At 41.4% G+C, this 19,953-nt stretch overlaps 1 protein-coding gene across 9 annotated transcripts in view; it reads right to left on the bottom strand.

The window, feature by feature from the left end:
- Positions 1-19,953, bottom strand: part of EPS15 (epidermal growth factor receptor pathway substrate 15) — a 72,639-nt gene that overhangs the window by 39,951 nt on the left and 12,735 nt on the right. For 6 of the 9 annotated variants that reach the window (XM_080406245.1, XM_080406247.1, XM_080406246.1 and 3 more), the window contains exons 1-3: positions 8,278-8,332; positions 7,176-7,234; positions 3,855-3,896 (exon numbers count right to left, since the gene is read on the bottom strand). In XM_080406245.1, coding sequence (XP_080262371.1) covers positions 3,855-3,896; positions 7,176-7,234; positions 8,278-8,326 — 150 coding nt within the window. In that variant the 5' untranslated portion in view covers positions 8,327-8,332. Of the gene's footprint in view, positions 1-3,854; positions 3,897-7,175; positions 7,235-8,277; positions 8,333-11,105; positions 11,482-19,953 lie in introns of those variants that run through there. The other 3 variants (XM_080406248.1, XM_080406250.1, XM_080406249.1) reach the window with 3 other exon arrangements.

The following is a 19,953-nucleotide window of genomic DNA, read 5'->3' as shown; positions in this document are numbered from 1 at the left end:
AAAACCTACATCACCTACATGAGGACAAGGGAAATCGAGAAAAAGCTGCAAGTCTGAGAGCCTAAAGCAAAAGGGTGCCTAAAAAGGGCACAGTACAGAGAAGAGGACTAAGGGTATCTTCAGTCAACTCAAACTGTGAGACTTACTACATCAGACAGGTAGCAGTACAGGTGTTCCAAGATTTTGAGATCAGATTATATATTATGATTTATAGATAAAAATTATATCATCTTCAGAAACAGTCTTCCCATCTATGACCAGCTGGGATGCCCTGAAATTATGAAGAATTTGCAACATGATAAACATTTCGAAGGACAGGAAAGAGGTAAGAGAGGTCACTTACTTTCCACACTTCCTGAAGAGCCAGAGAACCAAAACGGAAATTGTACAAATAAATAAGCATGCATGGAAAACCGAAGTACACACACAGGAAGAACAGCTTGATGCTAGTGTTAGATCTCCCAGTACCCCCTTTTCAAGATCAATGCTTTTTGAGCACTTGCCGAACACCGAGTCATCATGGCTGTCTTCAAAATAGCCCAAGAATGCCTCGTGAAAACTAGTGCTTCACACAGAACAAAAAGTTTGGGAATATATAGCAAAATTATGATAATGATGCATTGCATCATTTACAGTCTCATAGCTTTGCATTTAAACAAAGACCATATTCAGTATTTTGTTTGGAATGCAAGACCAACCTCCCAAGTTTACAGGTGCAGCACACACAAGGTGCTCAAAGCAAACAGCTCCCAAAGGCGGGCTTAGAACTAGCTAGTGAGAGACCGTGGAGAATTTATCATTTGGAAAGCATGCTGCAGGAGATGAAGGTTGTCTGATAGACACTTCTTCTAAAAGTGAACAAAAAACTGAAAGCAATCCCAAAGGCATCATTTAATACAAAAGTGAAAATATCTTGTTTTAATTAGGAGACATTGTTTCCTATAATTGAGGATTCCCCGGTCAGGGCAATAAAATTACAAACACTACAGCCTTGTAGTTAGCCTGCTCCTCATAATTTTAAATTATCTAATTCAGTCCGTATGGGAGAGCTGTTCATATTATAAGCAAAAAGCTGCCAAAACACTGCATCAAATCCCCTTTTCAGTTAGTGGAGTCGAGCTTGCACATAAGCAGTCATCTTGGCATCTGCTCAGAAAACCTCCAGCCCGGGACTTCACTACTCTTCGGGAAAGTCACAGAGCGATACAGTATCAGCTGTGTTTATTTTTTATTTCCCCACCTCCAGCCCAGAGGGAGGCGACTTTAAAGGATTTAAGCAGGAATCTTACTTAATCCGATATGGATACAGGTTCCTTTTGTGCAACTAACTACCTATATTTTAGTAACTATTTTTTTTAAAGGGCTACTTTCAATTTCTTGACCAATTACAGAGTCTTGTATGCTGGGATGGGGGTACTTGCTAAACATTATAACACTGCAGAAAATTGGCTTATGTTTGACTATTGCACTGAGATCGCTGGCGTTTGTCAGCTACACACCGACTTGTGATGTGCAAAAGCAGTTTTCATAGCTGTATTGGCCAACAACTCTCTTGTTGGAAAATGTCATTTGTAGGGCTAGAAATGATTAAAAATTACAAATGTAAATCTGATGTCAGAAGTTAATAGCAAGAAGTGCTTCAACTCAGGATTCATCAAGAACGCATCAGCAGCTCAGGCATACTGCTTACCTACCACAATGCATCACATGATTAAGTAATTCCCTACTACCTCATCACACATATTTAAATTTGTCCTTTAATCTCACCCCATTTTGAAAGAGTCTAGAAAAGGTTAAACACAAAAACTTCTATTTGAAAGAAAAATGTCCCTATTGAAAGGTTAAGATTTCAACTGCATTCCAAGTACAAAGCCCAAGACTGATACCCACCCGTTTCACAACACACATTATGCCATATGAATTACTTAAAGATTGTGATAGAACTGGAAGCGTACTAAGCATCAGAGCTATTTCAGGTGATGAATTTTTATTCTCAGGTTGCATGGAACACTCTGAAGTGCTTCTGGTATGAAAAAAAACCAACCCACGCTCTACCAGCACCACAGGACAAAGTAGGAAATGTCTTTCCAACATTTCCATTCTGAAAGTTGACATCTCCTTATCTGAGGGAGGGAAAGAAAAAGTTATCTACTGCAACTGAAAGTCTTTAGACACTACATTTGAAAGCTACTCTTTAGGACAAACACTTGCAGAAAAGAGTTTGGCTGAGCAAGTCAGAAAATGAATCCTCTGAAAAACAAATCCATTGGCACAACTCCACTGACAGTAACATCATGTTTAAGGAATCCCTGTTCCTGTATACTATTGAGACTGCTGGACAACTCCAGTTTCACTAGGCTATATATTCCAATGAATGCAAGATGCTAAGTGACTTCAGAACCGGTATCGTATTTGTGCTTAAATTCAGTTTCTTTATCCAACTTTTTGCTTAACACTTGAGTGGTTAAGCAATTGCAGTCAGGAGAAAGACAGGCACGTGGCAAAGATGATACATGACAATGATAGTCAGTAGTATTTAGAAAACCTAACATGCAAAAAATATTAATTTCTTGCCTTTTCTTGGGACCTTACAATGATCACCATAATATGATATTCTCCTAAGGCTTTTAATCCAATGCCTGGAGATAAACACACAGCGGATTTGTCCATCAGACTGAAGGAAAACTTTGTGAGGGTGATACTATCTCCCTTCAACCTTCAGGAGCCATCCGAACTTAGATCAAGGTAAACTCACTCTTCTTCTTTAGCAATTTCAAGTCTGCTACTCTTCTGCAGTGGAGAAAAAGCTGTTAAAGTAAAATAGAAAGCTCAAACTTCAGCATCACAGGCTGATACACTTTAACCGCTGTTTTATGTGCTTGATAATGGGACTAACCCTCTAGGCGCAATCCAAAAACAGAGCGTGGATAGAAATCATGGTTCCCAGCAGATAAACTTACATTCTAATGTTGACACTCAAAGAAGTTCCTAAATAACAAGGTCGTACACACTATATCCTGTCTTAGGACAAACAAACAGGAAAATTACCCGTTGCACAAAGGAAAAACCCCAACTTCCTACAGTCATTTAGTTTACATTTCCTTTAAATTTTCACATTAACTGTGTTTGCACAATAATTTATATTACACGTGATACAAAATATTGCTATTATAGAGTAGTTCAAACAGCTATTTTTCAAAAAAGTTGTATTTATAGGAATTAATACACCTTATTTTTGCTGAGCCTAAATATAAGACAGTTGATATATAAAACTCATGTTCTTTTTATTCTGGGGGGGTTGTTTATATATTTAGTTAGTTTTTACATTATAAAGTCAAAAGATTTGTATCTCTTGAGTGAAGCTGCAAGAACTGCACACATTCTTTTGGTATTCAGTGGCCTTCCATCCAAATTTCACTCCTCGCAGCATCCTGTAAGAACCTCTGGGGATATGCAGAGACATAAGTCTTACATAACGCTAACTGCATTACAAACACAGGAAATTCAGCTTCACTTGTAAAAAGGAACAAAGAACATAACAATACAGTACTTCACAAGAGTTCACTCCATTCCAAGAGCTAACAGTCTGTTGTAACTCTAAAGTGATGTATGTCATACATACCTGGTAGCTCCCTAGCAAATTAAATAAGTCATCTTACAACCAATATTATATTTACGATTATATAGTTCAGACCCAAGTGTTAGTTGCTATAAAAATATTTTTTAAAGCATAATAATATTCCTTGAACTTTTATTGTTTACACACTGTTGGCCATGCTGAAGTCTATAGCAAATGAATATTCTTTCTTTTAAATACAAAACAAAGTTTGTTCTCTCAACAAGAACATACATACCTGTCGATAGAATTTCTCATACAGAGGATTTGCACTTGATAGCTGTAAAAGAGAAAGAGAGATAAAATTAACCCTGAAGATTTCCATTTCAATTCCCCTCTCCCTGGATAAAGAAAGATGTTAAACACTTTAATGGTCTTTAAAGAAGCATTAAGCATTTATATAATTCTATTTGTTCTGTAAAACAATGGGGACTATGACAGCTCTTGATGCTGTAACTTTTGGAAGACTAACTTCTTGTTTTTAAGTCAGTGATACTAACCACTATCAGATTACTATCAGGTCACCAGCTTAGGCAGTACGAAACAAGAATTCTTAAGCGAGTCCATCTACAGGCAAAAGAAGAAACCTGAAACGGTACAGGCTAGGAAGTACTCTCTAATGAGTACAAAGCCATGTAATTTTATTTTGTTATCCACTGCATAATTCTTTAGAATTCAGAGTCATATGCAACTAGTCTGTACAATTTTCGGGTATTCAAATTAACTCCTGCATTCACAACTAAATCCACAGCAGTGGTACCAAATTAAGAGAGAGTAAAAAATTAACTTTGTTTTTTGTAACTTGAATCCTTGCCAGTGGTAACTTCTACCTGATATTCCACTGCCACCTACCAGACATTCAGTGCTCACCTAAACTGAGGTGGACAAGGGTAAAATAGCTTCTTTGGAAAAGGCCCTTTCTTTATGAATTTGTTTTTAAACCATTCTTAAAAACTCTAAAAAAGCCCAAGGCCTGAAACCATGCAAAACCTGGTGTCTTGGCCTACATCAAATACCCTTGCCCAAGAGATTCCCAAGAAGTGGATGGTTAGGGTTACCTCTCTTCCCTGATGTAAAACCAGGCACAAAATCAGGTACCATTTTCATGAAGTGCATGTCGCCTAAACCAAAGATTGTGTGCATGACTGGGTGCATTTATGCAGAGGCTAACCCTAGAATTATCACAATGTGTTGCTCTGGCAAGCCCTGCTGGAACAACTGAGCATAATGCAAGTTAATCACACAACACATACTAAAATAAAAAAACCAGAGCCATATAACTTTGAATATCACCCAAAACCCAGAATTCTCTCCCTTAAGAGGAATATGATTTTAAACTCCAGGATTTACAGACCTTTGTACAAACTGAATCCAATAAGGTAGCTTCCTTGGCTTTAAAATTTAGAAATTTACATTGAAATACGGAAACCAACAGTATTCTAAATGTTGTCAATCATACAGTTGTAGAAAACACCTTACTATAGCATGTACACATGGTGACAGCTGAAATGAAACCGCATACATTTTCCTGTAGCAACAGCTAATGCAGTTGCTCTTTTGGCCAAGCTTAGATGTTCACAGATGCTGATTATCGAAGAATATAAAGCACGGAAGTTTGCTAGAAATTAGGGGTTCAGTGTGATTCTGCTCAACTACAGAAACCGTGCAGTATTATCAGAACACCCTGAAACAGAAATTGCCGAGAACAGCTAGAAATAATAGGAAAACCTTCATTTGGACCTTGACATATGCTTGTTCAGCAAGTATGCTGCTCTAGAGACACCCAGTTTCTTCTAAGAGCCACAGGGCATTTCTGATTCTCCACTTGTTTCTTGGGTGAATTTTGGTTGGTTGGTTTTGGCTGGGGTTTTTTGGAGGGAGAGTGACGGTGGGAGGGTCTGGTGATTTTTGTTTGTTGGTGGGTGGGTGGGTAATGGCTCTCACATAGAGAGACATTAAATATTACCTATGCTGGGAAACCATCATCAGTATTGCCTGCAATACCTCCATGCAATACCACAGCTTAAACTTGCTCTGGCTTCGCTCTGGTACCCAAAGATTTTTATTATTTCAGCCATCAATTAAGCAGATGTTTACACATCCCTTAAAATAGCCTGATGAAATATATTCAAGTTTTGCCAGACCTCTGACTACTATAACACCAATATAACAAACGCTTTCAATCACTTCCCAGCATGCTCCAAAGCATACTTTATTTTCTTAGCTAAACCTCAAATGCTGTGCTTACCAACTCAGCTACACTTTGTAGAGCAATCTAGAGGGACAGTTCTAAAGGTTCAAGTGTTTTACTTACTACGTATTACTTCATTATAACGTAAAAATATAGAACACAATCAAATTAAGGCTACAAGCAGAAAACTAGGACAGAGTTGGCCAGTGCATCTGCTACAAGTATCAATTCTTATGCATCATCCTTCTTGCCCAATACCACCCTTTGTTCAGCCAAATGTTTCGTTATTACAGCCAAACTGATCATTGTCACTCCTGGACAGGAAACACTGTGCTTAAGTCCTGCAATGAAACACCAAATGCAAAACAATCTTTTCATTCAGTACTCAGAGTACAAGCCAGTAATTCTTATTTATTTCATTAGTGTTTCCAATATTCATTTTAAAATCAGTATCATTGCAGTAACTGGAATTTCCTGTGATGCCAAATAAAATAATAGTAGGTAAAAAAGTTCCCCAGACTATTTTACTAGTAACAGACTTGGTTTTCTTTCAAAGTATACCCCACAATAAAACAACAGATACAAATATAATCTAGGATAAGCAAAAAGTACTGCTCAACATCTTTCAAAGTGGTGCTGTAGAATTTACCTGGCAAAATTGTTTTTATGGGACTTGTAACAACCAATTGTAGAGAGTAAACTCAAGTTGTTTTCAATGCAAAAAGGAAGGAGGAAGGGAGAAAAGGTCAGATTCCACAGCATATAAAAATAGAAATACAGTATTAAGATTCCATTTTGAAGTTTATCACTTCATAAGATTAACGTCTGCTCTAGTAATTACAACCTTTTGTTACAAACCTATGAACTTCAGCGTATTAACCTAGGAAATAAAAAACACCTTCAGGGTCACCTGTCTTTTTCATCTTCTGTTGTCAATCAAGCCTTTATATCCCCATGTTTTCATCCCTCTGGCACATGCACATTTAGATGTAACAAGATACTATTCCCAGTCTGTCCACCCCACCCATCCACAACCTTCCTTCTCAGAAAATGGTTTAAAAACAAGCAAACATAAAATTGTCAATTGAGAAAAACAATAACAACTTCCCGTTTGAACCCAAATGAGATAGAAGGGGAGAAACAAGCTATTCTATCTTGATTAAAATTCAAAATACTCTATTTTATCATGACTAGCTCTAGGATTCATTTTAAGAGTTTCCAAGCCAAAAGACACAATGTGGTCATAAGCAATCTTCACGTACTCAGACAGGCAAAAAACAGGTAAGTTTAAGGCAAGCAGGTTTTCTTACGATGCCATTTCCAAACAATAAACAGCTTGTCCCTTTTTCCCCCTACTGAACTTCTCACCTGAAGTGTTTCACAGCAAAGCTTCCTACCACTTCCCATTAGATAACCAAGCATGTCTCCTACAGCAGTAGCAAAAGTAAAGGTAAGAAAACATTTACTGTAAATTCATACAAAAATATTACCAAGTACTTCAAAATTCAGCACTTTCATTCCCATTGAAGAGTTGAAAACAAAACTGAACACAAAACCTCTGCCGTCATCCCTCTGCGTAGATTGTCACCACATAATTAAGAGAATGGTTCAATTAAATTTTCAAATCACTACAGGAAACCTCCATCATCTTCTAATCAGTACTGAACAAAGCCTATATACCATGAAAGAGTAGCTTCACTGCCTTTTTAGATGCAGCTACTCTCTAACATGGTTGATGCAGTATCAATTAAAAAAACAAGCCTGAGTTCTATCTGCTTCAGGAGCAGTCAGCCCCCTCTATACACCAGGTTAAACACACACACACACACACTCAAGATTTCCTCACCTTTCATGGAGGACAGAAAGAGGAACAACAGATTTCTCACTCCAGTAAAAAGAACAAACTAAGATCTTAATTTTACCATTTTGCTGATCCCTTAAAAAAAAATAAATTAAAAAAACAGACGTTTGCCAGAGTCCTCACAAGATTTGGTTCTACGTTATATATAACATGTATTACCATGACAGTATCATTCATACTGTAAGTATTTGCAACTTATGTATTCCAGTAGGAAGACGTCAAATGCGTGCATTGCCAGGATTAACAAGTATCTATCTAGCTTAGCCTCAGTTGTAATATTTGATGCTTCCCTTCAACGACAAAGCACGGTGTTCCGGACTCCGTGACACAATGCTGAAGTTTAAACTGAGACCTGCAGCTAGTTAGGATACAAATTTTACACAACTGTCTTGTTGTGTGGCTATAACTGCTTTAAGACCACTACTACATCTTTCACAAAAAGCATTTCAGGACACCAGGAAAACAAACACAAAAAGTTATTTTCCTATTCTCCTCAAGTATTTCTTTACAGTCCTTCCCCGAACCGTGGGCTTTCCCTTCAATCACACATAGGCAGGTTTTTCAGAATACACAAGTTCAATTTTCAAGAGCAACAATAAGTTATCACACCAGCTTTCAAAAACGCTGTCTTCCCACTCTCAACATGCATTTTCCACATCTTCAGTTTCCTGTTCTTCCTCCCTAAATGAAATAGGCCAGATAAGCAACCATCCTTCGAAGGTAAAAAACACAACTCCTCACGTTGGCTTATAGCTTAATTTGAGTTTTCTGACATCAGATGACAATTTGTGAGATAGGAACAGTTCCTTCTCAGTGACTTTGCTAGCTTGTTTCCAAACAAAAGGCAACCACAACAAAACATTCCCATGGTCGAAATTTCCTTAGAAGTTCTATATTAAATTCAGTTATGCTCAGACCATAACACTTGCTGAGCAAATACAAGTGGCAACAAGATGTTGCAGAATAGGTTCAAAATGGGAAATAAAAGATACTTAAGATTATTACTAAACTGGGGGGAAGAGGGGAAGGTTAATCACCTTCAGTTTGCAATGTTCTTTCAAGCATGCATGGTGTAATAAATTTCACTACAGCTATATGGTCCTGAAATATTTGTACTGATCAGTCAACTGAATACAGTTAGCACCAAAAAGTCTCAAATTAGTTAAGCAGTGTTTCAATATTCAAATAAAGGATCTCCAGCCCTCTCAGACACTGCAGCTGCAGAGTCATCTGAAAATACCCTAGTTTCACTTGGAAATATGGCTACTTCCTAGCCATATTAAATCACAGTTAAACCAAACAGGGGAAGGGGAAAATAAAACCTGACACAATTGTGAGCTTGACTGCAAGTTAATATGCCTCTTATTCTCTGCATGTAGGTACAACAGAAAGTGCTGATTTCATACTTTTTATTGCTGGTGTTTGTAACTGATCTAACTGCAGCTGGTAACTGTACCCCCACCCCCTACACTGTCTTTTTCACTTCCTCATGCTCATCTGAACAGATTTAGAACACGTAACTATTTGTTGTAACTTTTCATAACACTGAAATTCCAGAAGTTAGAACCTACATTGAAGAAATCATCTTTAGGCTGCATGACTTTCTAAGATGGTTCTCACGCAATGCGAGAAGAAAAAAATACACAAAAAATAAATCCCCACACAAACAGTCAACAAAAACAGAAATAGCTTCCTCAATTTAACCACTGGTGGAAAGCTGTAGTCACAAAGGCTTAAAGGATACTGGCGATTTTTCTGCTTGTGTCAACATTATCACGTTTGTATTTAGTCCCCCTTCCATGTGACCAAAAAAAAGTAAATTCTACAAAGAAAGGATTACACAGCCTGTAAGCAATAATGTCTTGCTGTAGAACACACCAGAGCGGACACTCCTCCCCTCTCCCCAAATAACGAGCCTTTAGACCAACAGAATTAAGGCTGCTGGTCTAGGAAATCTTCTTTTCTCTTCAGTAAGGCGATGTTTTAAACCTTTTTCTTTTACTTCAACACTGCTGAAAAAAAGAGACACAGAAAAGGCTAACCTAGTATTTTTTAGTATTAAAGCAAGCTTTCACAGAAGGTGCTGTACTTCATAACTATACCTTCAGACCTTTAAAGACACGCTCATTATTTACATTCTCTACTTATCTGAAGTTTGTCTTTTCACAGAACTATCCTCCTTCCTTTCCTTGAAACAGATGATTTTCTCAAAAGTCAACTACGTGAGTGACTGCAAATCAAGCCGCCTTGCTGCCAAATTTTAAGTTTACTTCTACATGATTAAGTGATGCACGTTTATTGACCAGCTTTACTTTCTGTAAACGTGACAAATGATCATCAGATGGAAGCATCCCAAGCCAGGAGCCTGTGCACCAACAGGCCTGCCTCCAGCTTGTGGCAGGTAGGAATGCAAGTTTCTCACGTCACCACTAAATGAAACAAAAAAGTAGCAGAATGTGCAGTTTATGAGCTATGAAATCTCTAGACGCAGCCCTGAAGTATACAAGAACTTGCACGAAGCCATGCTACTACCACCGAGGAAAAAATCCCAGCGGCAAAGGCTTGGCAAAGGGAGATCCCTGAGCACCACAGGTGCCAAGGGGTCTCCAGGTGCTCAGACCCCCCCGCCCGCAAAGCCCTTCACCATGGGCAGCACGCAGAAACGGCGTCCCCGCACCGCGGGGCCCACAGGGGGACAGGTACGATGACTTCCAAGCCAGACCTTCGGAGTTACGTTTCTGTTCCGACAAGAACCAGGCTCCCCCGGGCCGCCCCTCCGGCAGGCTGCCCGCTCCCCGGCCGCCCCCCGGGCCCGCTGCCGCGCCCCGCACAGGCTCCTCACCGGCCCCCGCCCGCAGCCAGCGCGCCCCTCGCTCCCAGGCCGCCCCCTGCCTCCCAAGCCCGGGGGGCGGCATTTTTGTGGTAATGGTGTCGATTTTTTTTTTTAATTGTTGTGTAAACCAGGCGCCCTATGCTTTTACGGAAGACAAAAGGCCAAGAGCGACTACAGCCGCCGCAGCCCGGACCCCCGTGGGCTGCCCACCCGGAGGGCCGCTCCCCGGCGGCGGGGGGGGGCGCGGCCGTGCCCCGCTCAGCGGCACCTGCGGCCGGGCGGGCTCCCTGCGCGGCCAGGGGCTGCCTGCCCGCCCCGCCACCGCGGCGCCCCTGCCCCCGCCGCGCTTCAGCCGCCACCTGACAGCGCCGGCGGCCGTTAGCGCGGCGGGGCAGGGCTGAGGGGCGGCGGCGGCCACACAAAGCCGCGCCGCCCGGGGGCCCGCCGGGCTGCACCGAGCCGCTCCGCCACCGCCCGGGCCCCGCTGCTGTCCCGAGCACCCCCCGCCCCAGCCCCGGGAGGCGCCGGGCCTCGCAGCCGGCCGGCAGAGGGAGGCGAGCGGCGGGCAGGAGCGGGGAGCCCCCGCGCCCGCGGCGGGAGGTACCTGTGTCAGGGAGAGGTGGGCGGCCATGCTGCTTCCATCATGCACCGGCCGGGCCGCAGGAAGGACGCGCCGCGGCCCCGGCACCCGCGGCCCAACTTCGGCAACTTCCCCAGCCGGCCCCGGCCAAAACCCGGCACCGGATCCGCGCCCGCCGACGGCCGGAGCCGGAGCCCGCCCCGCCACGGCGCGCGGCAGCGGGGGCCGCCAGCAAAACCGGGCGCCGGAGCCGGAGCCCGCGCCAGGCAGCTGCAGCAAAAACCCGGAGCCGGAGCCCTCGGCCCGGTGCGGCGGCCAACGCTGCCGGCACCTCGCCCTTGCCTGCCCCGCTGTCGGCCCTGCCCCTGCCGGAGGGGCTCGGGGCGTTCCGGGTCAGCCGAGGCACGGGCGGGGGAGGGCCCGACCCGGAGGTGTCAGGGCTGGGCTGGGCTGGGCCGTACCGGGGCTGGGCCGCCCGGGAGGAAGCGGCGGGTGGACCCCTCCGGCTGGGCAGCAGCGAGGGGCAGCCCGGGCCCGGGCTCTGGGCTCTGCCGCCGGCCGCCCCGCTCACACTCCCTGCAGGCCTGGGCCGTGCGGCCTGCCCCTGCCAGGCCTCGGGAGGGGGATGCAGAAGACAGGCAACGGGCAGCCCTTGCCACAGGAGAAACCCTCAGACAGGACAGGGGCAAGAGGAGCCAGCTGCAGTGGGAAGCAAATTGTACCGCGTTCTCCTAACACATAACAAACAGTTGTGTACAAACAGGCTGTGAGCGGTACTCCTGCCACCGCTTACTCCTGCTCTTCCTCCCGCTTAGGGCTCCGGCTTGGCCCAGGCAAACCTCCCTGTTCTGCCAGGGAACAGGAGGGCACCGGCGGCTCCTGTACCTGCTCATTCCCACCCACGGGCTGTTCCAGCCGCTCTTCTGAGCGTTTTGCACCACCACATTGTCCGTGTCACCGTGGGCGCAGGGAAACATGGCTATTTCTTTACTTTACCCCAAGGTGGATTAGGCACAAATTTAAACTTGAAAAACACATTTAGACAAACAAGAGGAAATTACCTGGAGTCATACCTGATTATTGGAAAGGTTTCACAATGCGCTTTGGTGTCTTTCACTGTTTTTAATTTGCTACCACTCTGCATTTTTTTGTCTTCAGCTTGGTTTCATGCCTGTGCTAATGCTCACGCCCCACCTCTGCATCCCGTCATTCCTCAGCTGGCAGTCATTCTGAGCTGCTATTTCTCATCATCTGTCATGAAACATGTGGGATCGCTCCTTCCCACCTATTCTCTAACAAAGGTTTTATAGAAGCTCTGCTTTACCGACCTGTTTCTCAGTCATTTCAGCAAGAAAAAGAAGATATGGAGGGGAAGAATATAAAAAGCAAACACAATAAATATAAAAATATTCACATACTCATTGTCATGCCTCTACTTCACCTCACACTCATTTCCTACTAGGTAAAATCCCTAGAAAACAGCACAGGCAATTATATTTCTAGGTTGATTTTTTGTCTTCTTTGATTAAAATTGGAATACTATCCCACAATAATTAATACTTGGAAATTAAACCAGAAGATTGTAAAACTACAGCTGTGTCTCCTGGGGACAGCAATATTTGAGTCTGTTAGTATTTGGGAGGTGGTCCCTCAGTAGAGGTTTGAAGGGCCTGGGTTTCTGTTAGCTGCCATGACCTCACATGGATGCCCTTTGCTCTCCCAGTTGTTTTCTTCTCTCAGTCTCCTCTCCCTGGGCGAGGAGAACAGCTACTGCTTGGTAACGGCCTCTCAGGAGAGAGGCTACGCCCAGGGTGGTGTTTTCTCATTGCAAATAGAAGGAAAATGCAAACCCGGGTAATGGGACCTGGCTCTGGAGTTAGAGGCTTGATGTTGAGAGTTGTTGTGAGCAGGATTTTGTGGGCAGGCTGTCTGACTCAGCAGATGTGTTCTGGCTGCTGCTTCCTTTCCCTCTGCTGGGTATTGATCATCAAGCGTTTCCCATCTGGTCCAGGACTAGACCCACAGCTGCAGCGAGGCTACTGAAATAAGGGTGTTGAGTCAAGGAACACCAGGGACTTGTATAGGTACTCGCGTCTCCCATCAGAGCCCTTCAAACAGGGCAGCCTCACCCAGAGCACAATTAAAGGTCCCATGTTCCCTCTGAGCAGATGGGACCTCTGTCCAGGAGGTACGCTTGCTCTGGCCAAATGACTGCCCCTGACAGCCTGACCTTCCTGAAGTCTCTGAGTTAAAAAATAAACACAAGAAAACCCACCATTTTGCTTCCTCATACTGTGAGGTGCACAGCAGTCTGCTGATGCGGAGAGCCTTTTCATACTGCTGTTGAGCTCTCCTAAGCAGCAGCAGCAGACTATGAGTTGCACTTGCTGCTTAGGAACTAGCAGGCAGTGCCAGGAATGTGGTTTATGTACCTTCACACCCTGGCCACGCATATAGCACACCTGGCTCCTCTGAGAGGTGGATGGACTTTCAAAACACACAGTCATCAGGCATGACCACTCTGTCCACAGTCAAGAGTGCAAGAGTCACTTACCGTAACCACTGTGGCCTCTGCAAATTAAAATAATAATGACTTCCATTCAGTCAATGCTGGATTGGTAAGGTCATGAGGATCTTTTGCTGTTGTTGAGTATTCTGTGCCTCCTGCAGACAAACATTGTCCTGGATGCCTCCAACCACCTGAGTTAAAGCAGCTAGCTCACAGCCTCAGACATCTCTAGGACAATTACAACAGTACTTGTCAGCCAGCTGACAATAAACTGTTGTACTGCAGATTTGTATGAATCTAGAATGGCAGTTCCCAGAAGGAAATAGGTATCTGCATCTAAGCTGGAATTGAAATGTCATCACCCGGCATAGGGTCATAAAACTGGACTTCATACTTATTTTCTGTCAAGAGAATTAGGGTTAATAAAACTTACCCTGAAACGGTTGGCAGGCTTGCAAAACAATGCCCTCCAACTACTTTCTTGGCTTAGACATAAGCAGCTCACTAGGGCTTGGCTAGGATGGAGGAGCTCCTGACATCTGGAACTAGGAGGCTTACTAAATGTACCTCTCCCCTTATTTGCTCCTCAGTGGAAACCCTGTTTCTCTGTTTCTCCCATTGCTGATTCCATGAATCTTGCCCTTTTGCATATCTCCTGAACTGAGAATTGTGTAAATGTTGAGGGCATGGTGGGACTGTGTGCTGGGTTTTTGGGAAAGCTTGTTAAGAACTTAAAGAAATTCAAAAGGTCCATGAACTAGGTCAAACTTAAATTAACAGTTTCATTTTATACCTTCTCACATTCAGTATGAATTCTCCCACCAGAAATATGTTTATCTGTAATCTGCTCTGTAATAACTGCTATAAGTTGAGCTATTTGTCCTAAGATCCTCTAGTACGGGACACTTCTGATAACAAAAGGACAAGAACAGCATTAGCATGCTATTATTTGTAAGTATAATAGGATTTTCTATGATTCTAAGTACTGACATTTGTCAAATGGGTACCAGATCTCAGTGTTCTTTACTTCATTAAAAGTACAATGCACAAGGTTAAGCCTACATTGGACAAACAAGTGACTACTTGTCAATCAAAACTTGTCAAATGGCTTGTGAAGAATGGAGCTTGCATCAGTGTAGCTACAATGACAACAGCATAACCGTTTTGGTGCAAGTGCCCATTGTAAGGTTCTGTGTAAGTATATAAAGTGACTTGTTCTAGTACAGTTGACTGGAATTTGAAACCTGTGCTGCAGCAAGACAGCGTGGAAAGGCCTTACACAAGTCAGAATCAGATACTAATGACTTCTGTGTTTTATAAATCTCTTATGATCACCAAGTATCTTTGTTAGTAAAGCTAACACCATTTTAATCATATCCACTGGTCTCCCTGGAAATAACATCTTAAGTGTTCATCCCTTCCTTTATCATAGCTTTGTTTACATCAGCACACAGGAAGCCCATTATTTTTTTTTCCAAAACAACACGTTGGCATTTAGTATGACTTGTTCTGCTCGTTCTAGGAAAAGTATTATTACAACCCATGAACGCTTATGAGGCCAACTAGAGGAATGACTCACTTCTGCCTTCTGCATACCTGAACATGAAATGATGTACCCAGCTTTCTGGAATTTCAGTGCAAAACAGATTAGTAACTCCAGTATTACACACACAGAACTAAGGATCTAATTGTCAGAAGGATTAAACCATTTTGAATTTTAGTGAAAAAAAGGAACCATATGCACGAACACACAAAATCCTGGCAGAAAAAGAATTACTAGTCTACAATCAAAGAATGAAATGCAAGGGAACAGGCTCACAGGTAAACAGAGACTGATGTTGCACAGGTTTCAGAAAGCCAAGCAACAGCCGTGCTCCTACTACAAAACAGCGTTTTCCCACATTTAGATTATTGAGAGATCCCTACTGAGAAATGAGGAAGATCATCATACAAAACTTTGATGACCTTTTGGACTGAAGGTACCTTTTATCAGAAATCTCAGAGTACTTTCCAGGACTAGTGACACAAGTTGTTTTAGGAAGTCACAACTGCAGGCATGCCTTTTACTAGAAATACACCCCAGGATATGCTTTATGTGCTCTTTACTAGGATATTAAGGCATGTTTCTTCATCTGAACAGTGGTTTCTGTTCAGATGTTCAGAAATACTTGAATATATCTGAATTTAATTTCTTCAACTGGCAGTCTTATGTCACATAGGAAAAAAGTACATTATGCAACAATTGTACCTCTGTTTTTGTAAAATGATGTAATTTATATTGCAAATATTCAGAATCCCAAAGGACAAAACTGTTTTTGAGCTGTGATAATTAGAAAGAACAATCTTGAATTTTTATTAAGAGATTGGAATGTTACAGTTGATAATAACCTGAATAAGGCTTGAGTGAATCTCTCCAAAACATTTGATGGAAGAGTTGCAAATTTAAAATGCAGCACTACAGACCCATCTATAACATTTTAAAACATACACAATTTATCTTTTCATTAAGACTATTAAGCATATTTTCTCCAACTAGTTTGTATGAGCCAGTTTCACGGGGCTGTACCTCATGCCCCAAAAGAATTAGAGGAAATGTGTATATAAATATATATGTATACACACACACACACAAAAGGTCATTTTGACATTTTTGTAAACTAGAAAGGTGACACACAGCAGAGTGACATTTTTCACATAGGATTTAATTTTTAATTCAAGATCATAGTTGAAACCCAGAAAAATCTTCAATAGGCACTAATCTGACATGATGTCCAGCTAATATAGCAGTTGGAGATTTAGCTGTTCCTTGTACAGCTTAATATATGTTCTGACAGAAATAGAACAAGCAATTTATACCACTGCTGAAACAGCAACAGTCTTCATTATAAATTAAACGCATCAGTATTGTAATGTCTACCTGAAAGGAAGTTGCAGTGAGGTGGATGTTGCCGTCTTCTCCCAAGTAACAAGTGATAAGATAAGAGGAAATGGCCTCAAGTTGCATCAGGGGAGGTTTAGGTTGGATATTAGGAAAAAATTCTTCACAAAAAGGGCTGTCAAGCACTGGAACAGGCTGCCCAGGGATGTGGTGGAGTCACCACCCCTGGAGGGATTTAAAAGACATGTAGATGTGGCACATAGGGACATGGTTTAGTGGTGGACTTGGCATTGCCAGGTTAACGGATGGACTTCATTTTAAAGGTCTTCTCCAAACTAAACAATTCTATGATTTGACCAAAATGATGGCTGAAAACTAACATGTTTACGAAGTGGTGGGCAGAAAGGCTTCTACCAACAGTTTCTTCTGTTCCTTTTTTCTTTAGTTATGTTGTCTACACTATAAATCCAGGGAATGCATGGCTCACCTTTCTAAAACAAGTCTATTACATTTTAAGTAAATAGAAAAAATAAAAAAGTCTACACACTGAATTCACAGCATTCCCCGAACCTCAAGCTAATTCACTCTGCACTTCACAAAAGTTATTAATTCATTTCAGAATTATAAGACATGTGAAGTAATTAGGCAAAAGAGCATGTTATTGACCATTTGAATTTTTTTCTTTTCATGAATTGATTTGTCTTTAAGACAAACTCATGACCATTTATGGCATGATGCCATTTTTATGGCATTACTGCAAATCTTGATACTAGCAAGTGTTTCTCCTTGAGACTTTCCTTTTTCTCAATTTTCTTTCATTTTCATCTAGTCTTAATTACAATCATAACAATGGTTTGGAAATTATGAAAATAAAATAACACTGATGCAATAATGTTGGTCATAAGTCCCAAACCCCAGTAACTTTCCCAAATCATAGTAACTACTACCTACAACCTAGTCTTCAAGGTGAGCAGTGACACTTGTGTGGCACTAACACAGCAAAACACTTAAACCACACATTTAAATTCATCCTTATTCAGGACCCCACAATAGTCACATTTCGTTTTACACTAGTAGTTAAAAACATTCCTAAATTTAAATCATATTCTGGTTGATTTCAGCAATAACCGCTCTCATGTGTGTGAACTACAGTGGGAAGCCCACTGGTGACAGAACAGAGACCGCAGCTGGGTTATGGCACTGTGACTGCCAAAGGTGCTGTGAGGAGGGGAGTGAAAGCCTTAATAGTGGAAAATCAATTCCATTTGAAAAAGTGTTAATGATTTTGCCCTCAGAGTAAACAAGGAAGGATTACATGATTGGACCATGAAAATGGTACTAAAATATGTGTTTTGACACCTTTGTTTCTATGGGGAAGATCACAAATTATAGACAAATATAGTGAGAAGGAAGAGCAAAGCATTACTTGGGTGCATCTGTATCAGTCCTGTGTGCTGTAAAGGAGACAGCAGGCTGCACTTTGTGAAAGCTATCAGATACCATATTGCAGCATTCTTTCTGCAGACAAGGCATTTGGTGTGAGTCTGTAGGAACTTCTACAGATACTCTTTTTGCGGCACTCCCCCTTTGCAGAACCACAATCCTGCTGTATGTCCATAAATAAGAAACCACCGTGTGGGATTATTTTAGATTTACAGCTCTGTAGCAGGGAGAGGAATCTGTCCTGTTACTCGGCCAACTATTGCACAACACCAGCAGGCAAAATGTTCCTTTAAGTGCAAAACACATAATCCCACTGGTGTCAACATGTAAGATGGAGGAACGTTGCCTTAAAACCTCTTTGTTTTCTGGACTCCTTAATTATTGACATGTAATTAACTTGTTTCATTCTCCTACATCAGTTTAGTACTATCTATATCAGTAATGTAACTTGTCCAATGAGATAGCACCTAAAATATTTTCCTTTATGAAAAATGTTTTAAATACATACAATAAGTATCACTGCTAAATATCAAAGACTGAATGTTATCTCATTGCTGTAAAGTATGGGTACAGTGAATAATTCACAATTTAACATACGTTCTCATTTAGTTGCACACACAATGCAATTGAAACATGAAATATCCTTACAGACGACCAAATTATTTGATTAATGGCTGATTTGTTTTCTGGTTTTGGGTTTTTTTGGTTTTTTTTTTTTTTTTTTTTTTTTTTAAGATTAAGTTGCAGAAGTAATGCAGCAGAGGTTCAGCCTTGATGGAACTAAGGTGTGCACATGACTGATCAGATGCAAAAGAGCATTAACAGAATTTGAATTCCATCAGCTGACAAGGATTTGCCTGCCTCTGTGTCACCTTATGTTTCCTATTATCTGTAATAAAAGATATTTCATCAGCTTCAGCTATTGTGTTCAAGAGGTGTAGCTACAAAAGTCTGGTGACCATTCATAAAAAATGCTTCTTCAAGTTTTAGTAGCAATTAAAGCAGCCCTGGAAAATACTTCCAGTGTGACTATGAATGTGAAAACTGCATCATGGATTTCAGTAGTTTCACAACAGCTTTTCAGACTTGCTCTGTGTACATATAAAATTACATTTAAATATTCTGGCCTTAAGAATGCACTACAGAATCTGAAAGACAAGCCAAGTAAACTCCTGCTGTTATTGGTAATATTAATTTAAATGAGATACGCAAAAGTTGAGAAACAATTGAAGAATGTATTGGTATATTTATACATAAATATCTATATCAGATTACAAAATTACTGATGATGATGCACAAGTATCAAACCAGTCAGATTTTTCTGATTCCCATATCAGTTTAATTTGTGTAAACATGACACACAAATTTGTCCTTCTTTAGAAAGACAAATCCCCCAAGGTGCTCACAAGACAACTAGATATGATGTATAAAAATGACACATAAGAACCCTGAGATCCAAAGGAGAAAAGTATGGACGTTTTAGGTATATGACAGAGTAAGAAGCCATATAAGCTAGATAAGATCTGATAGCTAGCTGAGTGTTGCAGAAACAGAGGATATATTCTTCCTAAAAGAATCTCTGTGACTCAAAAGGCATTCAAACTGCATCCAAAACTGAAACATTCTTGATTGTCAGTCTCTTCCTGTTTACTGGGGAGATATAATTTGTTCCGGCTCAAATCAAGTTTACCCTAGTGATTTTCCTTAGAGATATATTTGTAAAATATGATTTAATTTCTGTCTCCTTTCCTTGTGATAGCATTAGATGACAGTAAATTACATATATACAGATAAGCATGAGAAAAAAATACTTCAAAATCATCAGTAGAGATATTTAGTTAACTGTAAAATGAATATATAGTTTAGTTACTTAATTTAACTTCAATTCTCCTAATCAGGGAATAAATCCTAAGCTAAAAATTAGCTGCGGGTCTCCTACATGGGAACGCAGAACAAATCCATTAGCTAGATGGCACAAGTGTCAGCCCCAAAATACAAACCATACAGTTACCTTGTCAAGATCAAGGTCAAGAAAACCTACA

This window comes from Falco punctatus (assembly GCF_963210335.1).
Source record: "Falco punctatus genome assembly, chromosome: 11".
NCBI lineage: Eukaryota > Metazoa > Chordata > Aves > Falconiformes > Falconidae > Falco > Falco punctatus.
This window is presented reverse-complemented; position numbering and strand designations above follow the sequence as displayed.